Source organism: Rattus norvegicus, chromosome 17 (assembly GCF_036323735.1).
Source record: "Rattus norvegicus strain BN/NHsdMcwi chromosome 17, GRCr8, whole genome shotgun sequence".
In the NCBI taxonomy this organism is placed as follows: domain Eukaryota; kingdom Metazoa; phylum Chordata; class Mammalia; order Rodentia; family Muridae; genus Rattus; species Rattus norvegicus.
This window is the reverse complement of record NC_086035.1, coordinates 9,610,001-9,624,985: the sequence shown is the minus strand read 5'-3', so window position 1 is coordinate 9,624,985 and position 14,985 is coordinate 9,610,001. Positions and strand designations below refer to the sequence as shown.

At 55.5% G+C, this 14,985-nt stretch overlaps 2 protein-coding genes across 8 annotated transcripts in view; one reads left to right on the top strand and one right to left on the bottom strand.

Annotated features, from left to right (window-relative positions):
• The window catches only part of Unc5a (unc-5 netrin receptor A), a 55,790-nt gene extending 50,809 nt beyond the window's left edge, over positions 1 to 4,981 (top strand). For 2 of the 3 annotated variants that reach the window (XM_008771505.3, NM_022206.2), the window contains 7 exons: positions 1,485 to 1,572; positions 1,852 to 2,020; positions 2,188 to 2,421; positions 2,548 to 2,697; positions 2,782 to 2,946; positions 3,450 to 3,628; positions 3,771 to 4,981. In XM_008771505.3, coding sequence (XP_008769727.1) covers positions 1,485 to 1,572; positions 1,852 to 2,020; positions 2,188 to 2,421; positions 2,548 to 2,697; positions 2,782 to 2,946; positions 3,450 to 3,628; positions 3,771 to 3,936 — 1,151 coding nt within the window. In that variant the 3' untranslated portion in view covers positions 3,937 to 4,981. Of the gene's footprint in view, positions 1 to 1,484; positions 1,573 to 1,851; positions 2,021 to 2,187; positions 2,422 to 2,547; positions 2,698 to 2,781; positions 2,947 to 3,449; positions 3,629 to 3,770 lie in introns of those variants that run through there. The other variant, XR_005495326.2, reaches the window with a different exon arrangement.
• Hk3 (hexokinase 3) overlaps positions 4,948 to 14,985 on the bottom strand; it is a 17,920-nt gene continuing 7,882 nt past the window's right edge. For 3 of the 5 annotated variants that reach the window (XM_006253603.5, XM_063276075.1, XM_039095373.2), the window contains exons 3-19: positions 13,826 to 13,988; positions 13,477 to 13,631; positions 13,263 to 13,382; positions 13,069 to 13,164; positions 12,305 to 12,404; positions 12,046 to 12,229; positions 11,463 to 11,618; positions 11,061 to 11,294; positions 10,151 to 10,446; positions 9,899 to 10,038; positions 9,700 to 9,819; positions 8,013 to 8,108; positions 7,735 to 7,834; positions 6,009 to 6,192; positions 5,757 to 5,912; positions 5,373 to 5,606; positions 4,948 to 5,291 (exon numbers count right to left, since the gene is read on the bottom strand). In XM_006253603.5, the coding sequence (XP_006253665.1) occupies positions 5,147 to 5,291; positions 5,373 to 5,606; positions 5,757 to 5,912; positions 6,009 to 6,192; positions 7,735 to 7,834; positions 8,013 to 8,108; positions 9,700 to 9,819; positions 9,899 to 10,038; positions 10,151 to 10,446; positions 11,061 to 11,294; positions 11,463 to 11,618; positions 12,046 to 12,229; positions 12,305 to 12,404; positions 13,069 to 13,164; positions 13,263 to 13,382; positions 13,477 to 13,631; positions 13,826 to 13,988 (2,679 nt within the window). In that variant the 3' untranslated portion in view covers positions 4,948 to 5,146. 5 annotated transcript variants of the gene reach the window in all.

Here is a 14,985-nt window from a genome sequence, read left to right as displayed (position 1 = left end):
TACAAAGCTCTCTACAAAGCCCTCTACAAAGCTCTCTACACAGCTAATACAACCTACCCCCTGCTGGCTAGCTGCTGTGTGCTTTCCCCTCCTACACGCACTTCTGTATGTGACAGCTACTACAGATCCTTGGCACCTGAACACACGACACTGTCCCTGGCTCATAAGGGTCTCTCTACCTTTCCTCCTGGCTTGTGGTTGTTGCTGTCTGTGCCTCATACACCCCTCAGGACAGGGTATGAGAAGTCCTCACAGCTCAGTGAGGTGAGTTAGTCCCTGTCAGCTGTAACAAAAAGGCAGACAGACGGTGGGTACTCAGTGGCCCCTGCAGTGTGGGCAGCTGCCGGTTCTGCCCCATGTTCCTCTCTGTTGTTGCTGGACTGAGAGAGCTAGTGCCTTTTCCCCTCTCTGCTTTCCGAGTGCCCAGCGTGAGGACTCCAGTTTGAATACTCCCCCTCCAGCCAGAATTCACACCAAGATGTGTGTGGCTGTCACCAACACAAGGGGCATCAGGTTCTACGGTCAGCACAGGTTAGTGAGGGAAGCAAGAGTTGCAAGCACGTGGTCACTAGATTCCCTCTTCAGGGTTTCTGTGAAGCAGTCACACATCCCTCAATGGTAAGACACCAATAGGGAAACTCCCCAGAGCACACTTACACCACCCAGCAGCTCCAGTGTCAGGAGGACCATAATCCTATGGAACCGTCACTGTGTGTTTGTGGAGTATGGCGTCCTTACATAGTCCTTGAAGGGCCTGCGAGTCCAGCCCTGCATGTCCTGAAGCTACATCTGTCTGCTTTAGGGGAAAGTCCCTGATTGTCTCCCCTTTTCCTGTATGAGCTGAGAGGCCCTTCCTGGTATGGAGGCTTCCTGTCCTTAGAGCGGGGACCTCAATGCTGCTCCCCGTTATTTCTCAGCCCTGTCCTTGCTGTTTCCAACACAAAACTCCCCTTTCTCCACACACTGGGACCGCTCCTGGGGCAGAGGCATGTCAACAGACCAGGAAGACCTTGGAGCCGTAGATCTTGGCCCCTGAGGGCTGTTATAGACCCGTCCCTACCTGCAAGGATGGAGACAGTGACAGGAAGGGACCAGTTCCTAGAGAGGACAGGACTGATGGAGGAGGAACAAGGGGCCTGTTCCGCTGAATGTAGCACAGCTGGACAGAGGGACCACGGGGACGATGGTCATGGGCCTTACATGGCAGGCCTGGAAGATGGGGAAGGTTTTAAGCAGAAAATGCCCTGGTCCCAAATAACATAACAGGAGGTGGGGTGAGCATCCTTGGAGTCTTCTGCCCTACTTATGCTTCCGGCTGGGTTGCCTCAGAGTCGTGCCTATGTGGGTGGTGGGACGGCATGGCAGTCCTTGAAGCACCTCTGTCCCCAGACAAGGGTAACTAAAGAGGAAACTCGTGCGTCCAGCTAGTTCCTGGGGTGTCAGGTATGTGTAGCCGTAAGCCAGGACCCCCTCTGCCGTTACAGGGATCAGCCTCCTCATACCCCCGGATGCCATCCCCCGAGGAAAGATCTACGAGATCTACCTCACACTGCACAAGCCAGAAGACGTGAGGTGTGTGCCCTGCCCTGCCGTGGTGGGGGATTGAGGGGTGGGGGCTGGGAGGGCACTGCCTGCTGTCCCATCGCTGGAACACCCCCCACCCCAGCCCAGCAACTGCTCTGACCAGGCCTGAGGGGGCACAGGGCGTGAGGCACACTTAAGCTCACCCTGCTTTGCAGCTCCTGTCCTAAGGGTGTCACCCACCCCACGTAGAGCCCGACTCCTAGCCCCACGGTCTCTAGGACTGGCCACTGACGCCTTTCCCTCTCCGCCCATGTTTCCCCACTTGAGGTTGCCCCTAGCTGGCTGTCAGACCCTGCTGAGTCCAGTCGTTAGCTGTGGGCCCCCAGGAGTCCTGCTCACCCGGCCAGTCATCCTTGCAATGGACCACTGTGGAGAGCCCAGCCCTGACAGCTGGAGTCTGCGCCTCAAAAAGCAGTCCTGCGAGGGCAGTTGGGAGGTAGGTAGGGGAAGAGCATCCGAGGCCACCCAACCAAAACACTGGCCCACAGTGGGCATGGCGGAGTCTCCCTAAAACCCTGGCCGCTTCTTAGAGCTGAGGGTGGCCTGAAGACTCTGGGGACTCACAAGTTGGTTAGGAACTGACCCATGAGGCCCCGCCCACAGGATGTGCTGCACCTTGGTGAGGAGTCACCTTCCCACCTCTACTACTGCCAGCTGGAGGCCGGGGCCTGCTATGTCTTCACGGAGCAGCTGGGCCGCTTTGCCCTGGTAGGAGAGGCCCTCAGCGTGGCTGCCACCAAGCGCCTCAGGCTCCTTCTGTTTGCTCCCGTGGCCTGTACGTCCCTTGAGTACAACATCCGAGTGTACTGCCTACACGACACCCACGACGCTCTCAAGGTACTGCCACACACAGCCCTGTGGGCAGACCACCCAGCCCTAAGCATCCACCTGCCTCGTCCCAGGGGGGCAACAGGGAGGGTTACTCCTACTGTCAGGCCTTGCTTACCACCCCGGGCACTGCAGGAGGTGGTGCAGCTGGAGAAGCAGCTAGGTGGACAGCTGATCCAGGAGCCTCGCGTCCTGCACTTCAAAGACAGTTACCACAACCTACGTCTCTCCATCCACGACGTGCCCAGCTCCCTGTGGAAGAGCAAGCTACTTGTCAGCTACCAGGTGAGGCCCACGCCCACAGCTCCGGGGGTTGGAGAGACTGGTGCTGGGGCCCCCTTGATGCCTCCTCTTTGCCCCTCTCCACAGGAGATCCCTTTTTACCACATCTGGAACGGCACCCAGCAGTATCTGCACTGCACCTTCACCCTGGAGCGCATCAACGCCAGCACCAGCGACCTGGCCTGCAAGGTGTGGGTGTGGCAGGTGGAGGGAGATGGGCAGAGCTTCAACATCAACTTCAACATCACTAAGGTGGGCAAAATGGTGCTGGGCCCCCAGTACCGACCATCCCAGAAAAGCTCTACCTCTGGGCGTAGCGACCAGCCCTACTCGCCCTGCCCCTTGTAGCTTCTTCCAAGTGTCTGGGGACAGAGGTGCAAATGCAATATGGGGAGTGGGAGGAGGTAGAGTTGTCCTAAGGCTCTGGAGCACTTCCCCAGTAATGGACTTTGCACTGGGCCCTAATGGATAAGCAGGAGCAAGAATCTGACAGAGAGGGTGGGAGAAGGCATTTGGGGCAGCAGGCACTGAGGTGAGAACGGTGAACGTGGATGGTCAGCAGAGCAGGAAGACTGTCTCTGTCGCCGACTGTGGCCAGGTCACTACACCTCTGAGATCCAATGAGCAGGGCCCTGGTGCACAAGGGAGTGGACACCCAGCGCTCCTGCCGCCCCCATCGTCTGGAAACTCCCCCCGCCGAGGCGGCAGTGGCCAGAGTTCTAACTGGCACCCATTACATATGTCCCGTAACACAGGACACAAGGTTTGCTGAATTGTTGGCTCTGGAGAGTGAAGGGGGGGTCCCAGCCCTGGTGGGCCCCAGTGCCTTCAAGATCCCCTTCCTCATTCGGCAAAAGATCATCGCCAGTCTGGACCCACCCTGCAGCCGGGGCGCCGACTGGAGAACTCTAGCCCAGAAACTTCACCTGGACAGGTGGGTGGCGCTAGGCAGAGGGACGCTGGCTGAGCAAGTGAGGCAGCCGGGAGGTTTACAGTCTCTGCGCCCCAACCGCTAGGGTATCTGAGGGCAGCCTGGAGTGAGGCCAGGCTGCTGACAGACTGTGTCTTTTCTCCAGCCATCTTAGCTTCTTTGCCTCCAAGCCCAGCCCTACAGCCATGATCCTCAACCTATGGGAGGCACGGCACTTCCCCAACGGCAACCTCGGCCAGCTGGCAGCAGCTGTGGCCGGACTGGGCCAACCAGATGCTGGCCTCTTCACGGTGTCGGAGGCCGAGTGTTGAGACCAGCCAGGCCGGTAATGCCTACATTCTCACCAGCTTTGACACCTGCCAGGGACAGGCAAAAGCCAGACAGGGGCCCTTCCCCCACACCCGGGGAGAGCTGCTTGGACAGGCCCCCTCCTGGCTGAAGTTGTCCCTCGATGCTGGTCCTTCAGACCCTGCCCAAACTCCATCCCTCCATGGCCTGCCCGGCCAGGTTGGTCTAGCCACCTGCTCTCACTCTGCCCTGGTCCCAGGGCCCAGAGTAGACAGTGCCTGGAGCCTGGGCTGAGCCTCGCCAGCCCATCTGTGTGTGTGTGTATATGCGTGTGATGCTACCTCTCCTCCTGTCCCTTGCCAGGGGCCCCGCATACACACAGCATGCACACACATGCTGGGCTTGGGACACGGCCCCCAGAGCTCCTGCCTGAGGTGGGCCTTATGCAAACATTTCCGTGCCTGCTGGGTAGGGGTATATTTGAGGGGCCTGGCTTCAAGCCTGGGGGACTAAGGGTCCCAGCTGGACAGGGGCTGGCCCTTGGATTCAGGCACACACGATCACCACACAGGCGTGTGTTCATGCATGCCTTGTGTGCTCATCTCACACGGACCCCCCCTCCCAGGTCATACAGGACCCTCCCCCACGACACACATCTCATGCTGTGCACCTGGAGGCCGTTCACGTCTCTCACGCCCGGGGTGTCGGCACACATCTGCCTCTCACATGCTGCCCTTCTCCCTCCCACCCAACCGGGGACACCTGACGGCTCCTCCCTGATCCTTTCCCCGACCCCCCTGGCCTCGAGGTGCCCCGCCCAGCGGGGCGTGTGAATATGCAATGGGAGTCCCAGGCTGGGCAGTGGCAGGTGTGTGTGCTGTGGCATGCCAGTCCCCGGGGCTGGCCAGTGCCCCTGTGTGGGGCCTGTTGTGTGATGCTTGTGTCCTGACTCTGTCTTAAGTGCACCCGTGCACTTACACTTGGCCTTATGTACACAGCCCGGCTGCCGGGGCACGTAGGGATTTTAGCGGATGTGAATGTAAATAAATTATATATATATATTGCTAACCAGAGTGGTGCTTCTCTCAGAAAGCCATTGGGTGTGGGCGGACAGTTATGAGGGCACCACCCGTGGGTTTCTTTGGGAGTTGTGGGTGGCTGGGCCCGCCAGAGGGTCCGTGTGGGCTGAATCCTTAGTCCAGGGAGATCCCAATTGCTCTTTGGAGATTTTCCTCAAACGCAGGCCATCTGGGTCAGGCGGCAAGCGACAGCAGTGACCAACGCTGCCCCTTTCCCAGACCCATCCTCCGATTGCAAAAAGGTGACTGTGCACTGAGGGGCTAGCTTCCGAACTGTCACTGACACCAGCCTGGAGAAGCTGTGAGGGAAGGGGCTGAGGTGAGCCCAGCCAGGCCCCCCTGGCCATGCTTCCCACCCCAACCCACCTACCCAGACTCACTGGGGATGTAGCTTGTAGAGCGTCCCATCCACTCCCACAGACACTGTCAGCTCCTGCAGGCCCCGGTTCTCCCGTATCTTTTCCACCACTGCAGCCACACCTGCCCCGCAGAGTTGGGCGGCCCTGCGGGACACAGCCTGGCACACCTCTAGGACCATCAAGGCATCATCAGACGTCAGAGTCAGCCCCAGGTCCTCCAGGATGGCTCGGACCTGACGCAGGGCCAGGCTGTCACTGGGGCCAGGAAAGAACAGAATAGAGAATTGACTCCCTCACTCTTTCTCTCAAGGTTTCTCCTATTTCCTCCTCCGGAGTAAGGGAACCAGAGGCATCCATCATACTCCCCCCCCCCCCCAGAAACAAACTGCCTTGCCACGCAGGTACCTCTCAATCTCGGAGAGAAACTTGGTCTTAAAGATGTCCCTGGTCTGAAGGCATTGCGTCTTCTGGCCCCGGAAGAGAACTCCAAGACTGGTTAAGTGCAGGAGGATATGGCGGACGATCTCCCCCAGGTACATTCCGCTGATCATTTTCTCAAACCTGTTTGAAGGCAGGTGTGTGCAGGCCCATGCAACAGAGGACCCCATTAGCCTTTCTCCCCAGCCCAGTCCACCACGGCCTGGGCCTAAACCATACCTCTGTTTGCCTGGGTTGATGGATGCCTGGTCCACGCTAGCATCAAAGCAGGTGCCGAGCATGCTCAGTGAGCCGTCATCCCCAAAGGCACCCCACTCCATGTTGATACACATGTGGCCCGAGTCCCCGGGCACACTCGCCACATTCCGGAGTTCTTCCATATAGCAGGCGTTGGTACCGGTTCCTACAGACAGGCCAGGATCAAGGGATTGGGGCTGCTTATGGATGCGAAGCCCTTATGGTCATTCCCACATCAAAACAACAAAATCAGACCCTTTCTCTTATCTCCCCACATTCAAAACCAGCCCCTGCTCCTGGCCTCCCTCTCTGATATTATCAGTGCCAAAGCCTCAGAACTTCCTCTGCACTCCCTCCCGGAGCCAACATCAGTGCGTCTCCCATGCTATCCAAAAGGGCTCCTCTGCTGCCATCGACCAGGTCATTCCCAGGGGGATGCGTGTGACTCCACTCTAATGCTGGGAAGATGCAGAAGTTTCCTGATTGCTCAGCGTGCCTTTAATCAAAATGACAGGAGTGGGCCAGGAGCCGAGGAGACAGAACACTGACACAAGGATTCCCCCACTGTCTAGCCAGAAGTTAGGCAGTGGATGGCTTTCTCTGAAGTTACTTCCACAGGTCCTCATAGAAACAAAAACAAGAGCATCGTGAGAGCACTGGGGCACAGGAGGCTTTTTGCCTACAAGACTCAGAAAAGCTACACAGAGGAAGGGATATACGAGAAACAGAGAGGAAGAGACACCCCCTCCTCTCTGCGCATTTCCAGCTCTGAGTCGTGAGCCCCTTGATAGCCCCACCTGGGATTTCTCTAATAGTTTACACCTCTCCTATGCACCTACTAGAATCAGAGCCTGTGTTCAAAAGTCTCCCATCCGTGACAGGCCACCAAGTGCTCTAAAAGAAGCCTCCTTTAAAGCATCATCTCCCACTTGTTCAGGACTAATTCCTGTCTGATCTTAGCCTGTCTGCCCTTGTGTGTGCAGTCAGAGTTAGCTGTAAGTGCCACAGGCTGTTCCAGGCTTAATCCCCTCTGGATGTTCAGTTCTGAGAAGGTAGAGCTCCTTTTCCTTTCTGTGTCTTCTGGCCCCTTTATCCAGACACCGGGTAGCCCCAGGGTAAGAGCGTGCCGATGTCTTAGACTCTTGACATCTAAAGAACCCTCACGAGTCACTGACCAGCCATGCCCTCCCATTTCAAACACTGAGTATACACCATGACCCAGGCAGTGTACTACACAAGGGCCCCTTCTCATTCTGTTCTTTTTTTGTTTTTCCCCCGGGGCTGGGGACCGAACCCAGGACCTTGAGCTTCCTAGGCAAGCGCTCTACCACTGAGCCAAATCCCCAACCCTTCATTCTGTTCTCTTAACCTCTTGACATAGGCACCGCCATGTCATACCTTGAGGTGAAGGATCAGACTCTAGTGAGTTACCCAAGGTCAGACAGATGGGAACACCATAGCCAGTCTCACAGAGATGCATTTACCAAATGGGAAAACTGAGGCTCAGAAAGATTCAATGGCTTAATAGTTAAATTGGACTAAACGCCCCAGTTCAGACTCCTAGCTCAGTGCTATGGCCCAGAACTCAATTGGGTCATACAGAAAGAATCCCATATCCCCAAGGTCAGAGAAAGATCCAACCTCAGGAATTAACAAAAGGCAATGAATTATCAGACACTAGGAGCAGAAAGGGCAAGACCCTCCTTACCGACAATGAGGCCCATCTCACAACAGGGATCATCATAGCCACAGGACATCATGGTCCCCACCGTGTCATTGACAATGGCAACCACATTCAGCTCCACTGCCTGCATGCAAACGGATGCTGCTAGTTGCCGGGCAACATAGTTGCCATGGTAACCAGTACTGGACTCAGAGGTCTCTATTATAGAGAACCCCTTTGCTCCCCTCAAGGAAGAGAATGATACTTTGCTCCCCTCCAGGCCTGTCACAGCCCCCAAAGCACCCCTGGAGGTAGATTCCTACCTGTCTGCGCCTAATGGCTTCCCGTAATAAATACACAACATCTTGGCCCTCGCAGCCTGATGCATTGAACCCCTTAGTCCAGTTGAGGAGGATGCCCTGGGATGGGATTAAGCAGACAGAAATGTCACTCTGCCTCCCAAACTCCGTATCCCATCAGAAGCACACCATCTCTACCCTTCCCACAGAGGGTTGAAGGCCTTGCTCTCTGCGCCTCTCAAGTCCCTGGGAAGCTTTTGGTGTGAAGAAACCTATTAATAAGGATTCGACCTATGTTCCCCATTATTAGTCCTAGAGTGCTCGGGGGGTCTGAGAGTCCAGCTGTTTTAAGACGTTTGCCTAGAAAGAAGGGCCCTTTGTAACTGGGTAGGAAGGAACAGAGCTGGTAGAATGTTTGCTGCATGTAGGAAAGAGGAAAGATGGGGAACCTTTAGAGGCTCAAATGTCAGCAGATCCCACCCTTTCAAAGAAAGAGTCACTAGGAAGGGAGGGATTCTCAGCGTTAGGCACAGCCATCTCAGTGTGAGACTGGGCAGTTGTTCCAGGAAGGTAAAGCGTGAGCAGCAAAGGCAGAGACCCGGGCAGGATGGGATGGGGTGCGACAGACACATTTTTATTGTGAGCAGCTGGATTAGAAACAAGGGGGGGAAGTGCACCTGGGAAAGGGCTACACTGTTTCCTCGTGTACTTCTAAGGGAGAGGGGAGAAGGGTGGGAATTGACCCCAGCTGTCAAAGGAATGCAGCACTGGGCAGGAACTCCCACAGACAAGTGTTCAAGGACTGAACTAAATCCCCAGCAAGAAAATGGGCTCAACACACAAGTTATATTCAGTTACAAAAAAAAAAAAAAAGTCAATTAGGCCACAGATTTGTACGCTGAGACACACTTCTTGTGTCTTGTGAAGAACAGTTAATGGAAGTGAGTGTGCTTTACCTGTACCCAAACAGACTAGAAAGAGAGAAAAAGCTGCAACACCACCCAGACCACGGTGTGAAAGACAGCAGAGAAAGCAGCTGTGGTCCGTAGAAGTCAGGACAGGAGCACAGGGTAAAAATGATACACACAGGCCGGTGGATAGCTGCAGACTGTGGTGGCCGTAAGACAGCCAAGGAGAGAGCAGAGGTCTTCAAAGGCAGCAGACAGGCTCCTCAACATGAGATGCTTCCAGACGAACTAGAGATGTTGAGTTTCCTGGAAGCTTGGACAAGAGGCCTAAGATAGGGGTTTCTATGCCGGACTCTGGGGTATGCTTGAGAGGCCGGCTATACGTGTTAAAGGACGTGATGAGCCTTGAGTAGGTTTGACATGACTATCACTCTGCCACCTAGATTAGGCACACAGCACTGTGTCAAGCTCAGAAGGGAAGAAGCATGTGACCTCAAGTCTCTTCTGGAGAAAAGGACGAATGCTGCTCCCTGAAGGCTGAACACCATGGTGCAACACCAGGGGCATGGTGGAACTAGGCAATGTATCTTCAGGTCAGCACCAACCTAGGCCAGTGCCGTCTCAAATGCCTCCTAGCCAGACACGGGCACAGCCTCTTCAGGGATTGCCAGGATTGCATATCGTGCAGCTCAGCAACGCTGCTCCCCCTTACTCAGACTTCTCCTTGGCCTCCCGCCCGCTCTTAAAGGACACATAGATCATACGTAGGCCCTTGGGAATCACTTCTTGAACTTAATTCTTACCTGGTCCAGGCCAAGCTGCTTGCAAGGAAAAGAGAAGGTGAAACCCAGGGGTAGGCTCTGTCCGCTAAGGCCTTGCCTCTTCTGGAAGTCCACGATGCAGTCCACAATATGATCAAAGAGCTGCGGGAGAGGGCATGTCAGGGGATGGACTCTCTCCCGCCTTCTCCACCTCTGACGGCAAGACCCGAACTGTGAGTACCTTCTGTCCAGAGCCCTGGGCTACATACTCAGGAATAGAGTAGACCTGGTTGGTGATCTGAACACTGCCCTCGGCCACGCGTACCAACAGGACACGGAAGTTGGTGCCCCCTAGGTCCAAAGCCAGGAAGTCACCTCGTTCTGTGGGACAGAGGCACTCGATACCAGGAGGAAAATGGCGGCTCCAGCCCCACAACACCCTGTAACTCACAGGGGCCCACACCCCAGGCCCACTCTCAGGCCACGAGCTCACCGCTGCCATCGGGCGTTGCTCGGACGTAAGTGGGCAGCATGCGGAGGGAGGAGCTCTCTCCTTGAAGCCCCCTGATCATGGCTTCCCGCATTTGTGCCTGCACCGCTGTCAGCTGCTCCAAGCTCAGCTGAAATGGTGCCAGGGTCTCTTCCAGGATGCGCCTGTGGGTAGCCAGGCGGGCTGCCACAGCAGTCACCATTGCCACACCCCGGCCACCACCATCCACAGAGGGGATGAAGGAGACATCACACTCTGGGGCCAAGAGCATTACCGTCTCCTTTAGGATGCAGAGGAACCTAGGCAAACACACCAGGTGCGCTCGGCTTGGCATCTGAGCGCTATTTAAAATTTATCATTTATCATTTTAAATTTTATTTTTTATTAGTTATCGTACTTATTTACATTCCAAATGTTGCCCCCTTCCCGGTTCCCCTCCGCCAACCCCACCCCACCCCACCCCCACCTCTATGAGGATGCTCATCCACCCACCCACTCCTGCTTCACTGCCCTAGCATGCCCCTATGCTGGGGTATTGAGCCTCCACAGGACCAAGAACCTCCCCTCCAATTGATGCCAGATAAGGTCATCCTCTCCTACATATACAGCGAGAGCCATGGGTTTTAATAGAATTTTATTAAAAATTTTTAATAAAAAAATTAGTCCTAAACCTGTTCCTTGGTACCAACCATACATCCACTGCCCTCCCTGCCCCTCTCCCTGGCATGCATAAAAAGAAACGTTTTTTTTCTTTTTACGTGCCTCCTGGCATCCCACAACCTAGACTAATTCTCACTCTGCCATTCACATCCACTCGCTCGCACACGGGGTACCAGAACGCCCTCTGGATGTATATTATAAAAACACACACATCCATGCTACCCGCTCACATAAGATCCTATTCCCGGAATACCTGGGGTGCCATTCGAACACTCGCCCTCCAGTGGCCACGGCCACGTGCAGTGTCTGCTGCTCCCTGCTGTGCTGGAGGCGGGATAGGACTGCAGCCAGGGCAGAGGCACAGAGCTGGGCAGCTCGCGTGCACACAGCCATGCACACGCGCTGCACGAGCTCAGCATCTGAGGCCTGAGGGCTCAGACCCAAGCCCTGCAGGACTGTGTGGACGTGGGCTATCCCAGTGGCAGGGCTGCGGGGAGGAGGGTGAAGACACATGGGGTGCTGATCTGGGGCTTAGGGAACTTAGTAGCTCCCCATCCCGCCAAAGCCCCACAACTACCTTGGAGAGGGCCTTAGCCTCTTCCAAACAGACTCCCCTCCCTTACCCCTGTCTAAGCCGCAAGCCCTCCTTACGTACTCCTCCATTTTGGCCACATGTTCCAGGAGGATGCTGTTTTGACTCAGCAACGCAGGAGAGGCGCAGCCACCAAAGAGGACCCCATGCTGGGACAAGTGGACCAGCACCAGCCTTACCAGCTCACCCAAGTAAAGGCCACCAATCATCTTCTCAAACCTACAGGCGGAAGGAGTGACTAGACAAAGCCCTTCCTGAGCCCCCAGCCCACTTGAACCCTTAAAGAGAAATCATCTTCTTCGAGGTCCCAGACTGAGGACTCCAGAGGCAAATGGCCTCCCAGAGGACAAGTGGGTTTAGCCTTTCTAACCATTTGGGTTACACTCAGGGACCGCTTAGAAAGGCAAGCGGACCCAGGAAAGCAGGTAGACATTTTACTCCGCTGTTCCTATCCTGCCAGAGCTGACTTGAAGGATCAGAGATTGAAAACTCAGGGTTCTAGCACTCTGAGGCCTTTCTTTTTGAGTCTGACCTGGGACCCACCCTCCCAAGGCAAAGGCAAGCTCGGAAGGATAGGAAGAACAGGGATAGAACAGTAATATGGCAGCCTAAAGCAGAGTCAGGGAAACCACTGCCGGGCCACCACCTCTGAGCACCAGGAACCAGGGACTCGTGGTCCAGGGCATCGTCGAAGGTGGTCAGTACTGGCCCTAGGGCCTCTTCGTCATAGAAGGAGCCCCACTCGATGCTGACACAGGTACGGCCGCGGTCCTCATCCAGAGCTGCCACGTGCCTCGCTTCCTCCATATAACAGGCATTGGTACCAGTGTCTGGCAGGAGGGACCCCATCAGAGCCTGCCCACCAAGCAGCTACCACCCTTCATTCCAAACGGCCCCTGGCTCACCTACAATAAGCCCGACTTCACATGGCCTGGTGCCCAGCTCACAGCCCATCATGGTACCCACTGTGTCATTCACCATGGCTACCACATCAATATTGTAGGTCTGGGCAATGGAGAGAACGAGGAATCAGAGCCAGTCCCGTGCTCCGGGCTCTCCTTCCACCCCCTCCCCCAACTCAGCTTCTCAGGGTCACAGAGAGCTCCTCCCTACAGGACCAGGAAGAAGGTTCCATGGCACACCCCGGCCTGGCACCCCAAGGTATGCCTTGCAACCTGGCTTCTAGCCAGCACATTGCGCTTAGCGCAGAAGGACCTGCCCTTCTAGAGCGTCGTCGAGATTCTGACAAGCGCACTTCTCTCACGTTGGCAGGCACTTCTGCAGGCGCAGCTCAGGCCCAAGGCCTGCCGCTCCTTCCCTGCACCCTATGCTGCTACTGGAGTTAATGTCACAGGGGCCAGGAGGGGGAAGGGAGAGCAATCTTTTATTAGAATGCTTCCCCTTCTAGAGCATGAAGATCAGGTTTCTTTTTTGGTTTTGTTTTTATTTTTCCCATGTCCTGTTCCCCTCTTCAGCCCCTCCCCCAGGGCATCATCTTATCGGAGTCATTCTTAGCTTACTATGGAAGCAACATTAACCCCAGGGTCAAGAGATATAAAGGCCGTGCAAAGGAGAAGAAAGCAGGACCTTCCAGAAGCTCAGGCATAGCCTACAGATGTCAAGCCCAGGCCAGCAGGGGCAGCTCTCCAGCATCCTGACCTTCACTTACCCCCTGCCTCTGAATGGCATCCCTTAGCAACTGGACCACATCCTGGCCTTCCACACCACTGCACCTAAAACCTTTTGTCCAGGAAATGAGGGTGCTCTGGGGGCATAAAAGCGGAGTTATTTTTCTGCCCCGAGGCCCTCCCAAGGGCTGTCGTCTCTTCCTGCTCACTGACCCCCATGTGCCCCCCACCTCACCTTGTCCAAGCCTGTCTGGTGACAAGGAAAAGAGAAATTAAACCCAAGCTTCAGACCCTGATTCTCCACGGGGTATGCATCCAGGAATTCAGAGAGGCAGCGGGCAGCAAAGTCAAAGAGCTGTGGGAAGGAGATGAGCGCTCAGCTCTGACCACCTGAGCCCCAGCCAGCCAACCAAGTCTCAAGTCCCAGAGGATACACATGGACTGCTCACCTGCTGGCCAGCACCTAGGATCACCTCTTGAGGGATCACAAACTCCTGGCTCCTGGTCTCCACGCTGTGTTCCTTGGTGCCCGTCAGTGTTACCCACAACACACGTAGTGAGGCTCCTGTGGCCCCCAGCTCCAGCACCAGGAAGTCTCCTTGCTCTACATAGCAAACAGGTCATAGAAAGACAGACAGTTGACAAGGCCTACCTGCCTCCCAGAAAAGCTTCCAAAGTCTGAGAAGCCCCGTTAAAGGGGCCTCGGAGACGGTGGACAGAGATAAGGAACCTTCCTCTTCACCCCAGTCAGAGCACATTCTCCATGTCTGGCCTCCCACCCGAGTCTGTGCTACCCACCGGTGCCATGTGGTGTGGACCTCACGTATGTGGGCAACATCCGGACAGAAGGAGCGGGACTGTCCTGTCCCTTCAGCGCCTGCTCCATGGAACACAGAAGACTGGCTTGGATCTGCTGCAGCTGTGTCATGGTCACCTTGAATTGTTGCAAGTATTCCTGTGCCTGGGAAGAAGCAAAACGACATTGGGGAGGGAGCCGTTCTCCAACTTCAGCTGGGACTGGACTGTCCTGCCCAACTCACCCCCTGCCTTCTTAGCCCTCTGCTTCCTGGAGGCTGCCTAGCATCCCGCTCCATTCTCCTCAAGTCTCACTGGTCTTCCAGTCCCCCTCCTAGCAGCTTCTCTCACCTTGGCTCTCCTGCTGTTCAAAGCTTACTCCATGCTCTTGCCCCCTACAAAGGTTATAAGGAAGCCACCTCCCTCTTGGTGCTCCGTATCCTGGTGACTTCCTCTCAGCTCCTGCATTCTCTACCCTGGCCATCTAGGGTTTTTTTTTGTAAGTGTAAGGTGTGGTGAAGCCTCTCCTGCCATGATAACTGTTTTCCCGTTCTCCAGGGCAGGAGTTCTGTAGCTGTGTCTCTGAAGTTATTGATGCGTGAACAAATCATGAGGAAACTTCACACTCCAGGGCTGGCCTCTCCTGACCTCCTCTCGGAGTCGGGAGCCTGAACAAGCCCACCTCTGGAACAGAGACTGCAGACGTTGCGGCTCGCTTTCCCGTCTCTCGGCCACTCTCCTCAACTGTTGCACTGTTGCAAACACTGCCTACCATGCAGCTCAACAAACCCTGCTCCCGCCTCCCTGCTCCCTGTGGAAGACAGAGTCAGCATTGTCTGGCTGTGTAAGGTTCTGGTGGTGGCTACAGAAAAGGGCAAGGCAGGATTAGAAGGGTGTCACTGGGGGGGAGAGTCACATGTTTGGACATGAGTGGAGGAGGTCTTACAGGTGGTGGCTTATGTGGAAGAAGAGAATGGACCATCTAGAGTTCTGAGGGAAGAGAATGAAAAAACGGTGTTCCCAGGAGCAAGGGGATGGCGTTGGGGGAGCATTGGCGTGAGAGTAGATCAGAGTCTGAGGGGAAGGTTGAGAGGGTGAGAGAAAGCAAAGGATGTGCCAGCCGGGCTCTCACTCTCTCAGAAGCTCAAGGAATAGGGAGATTG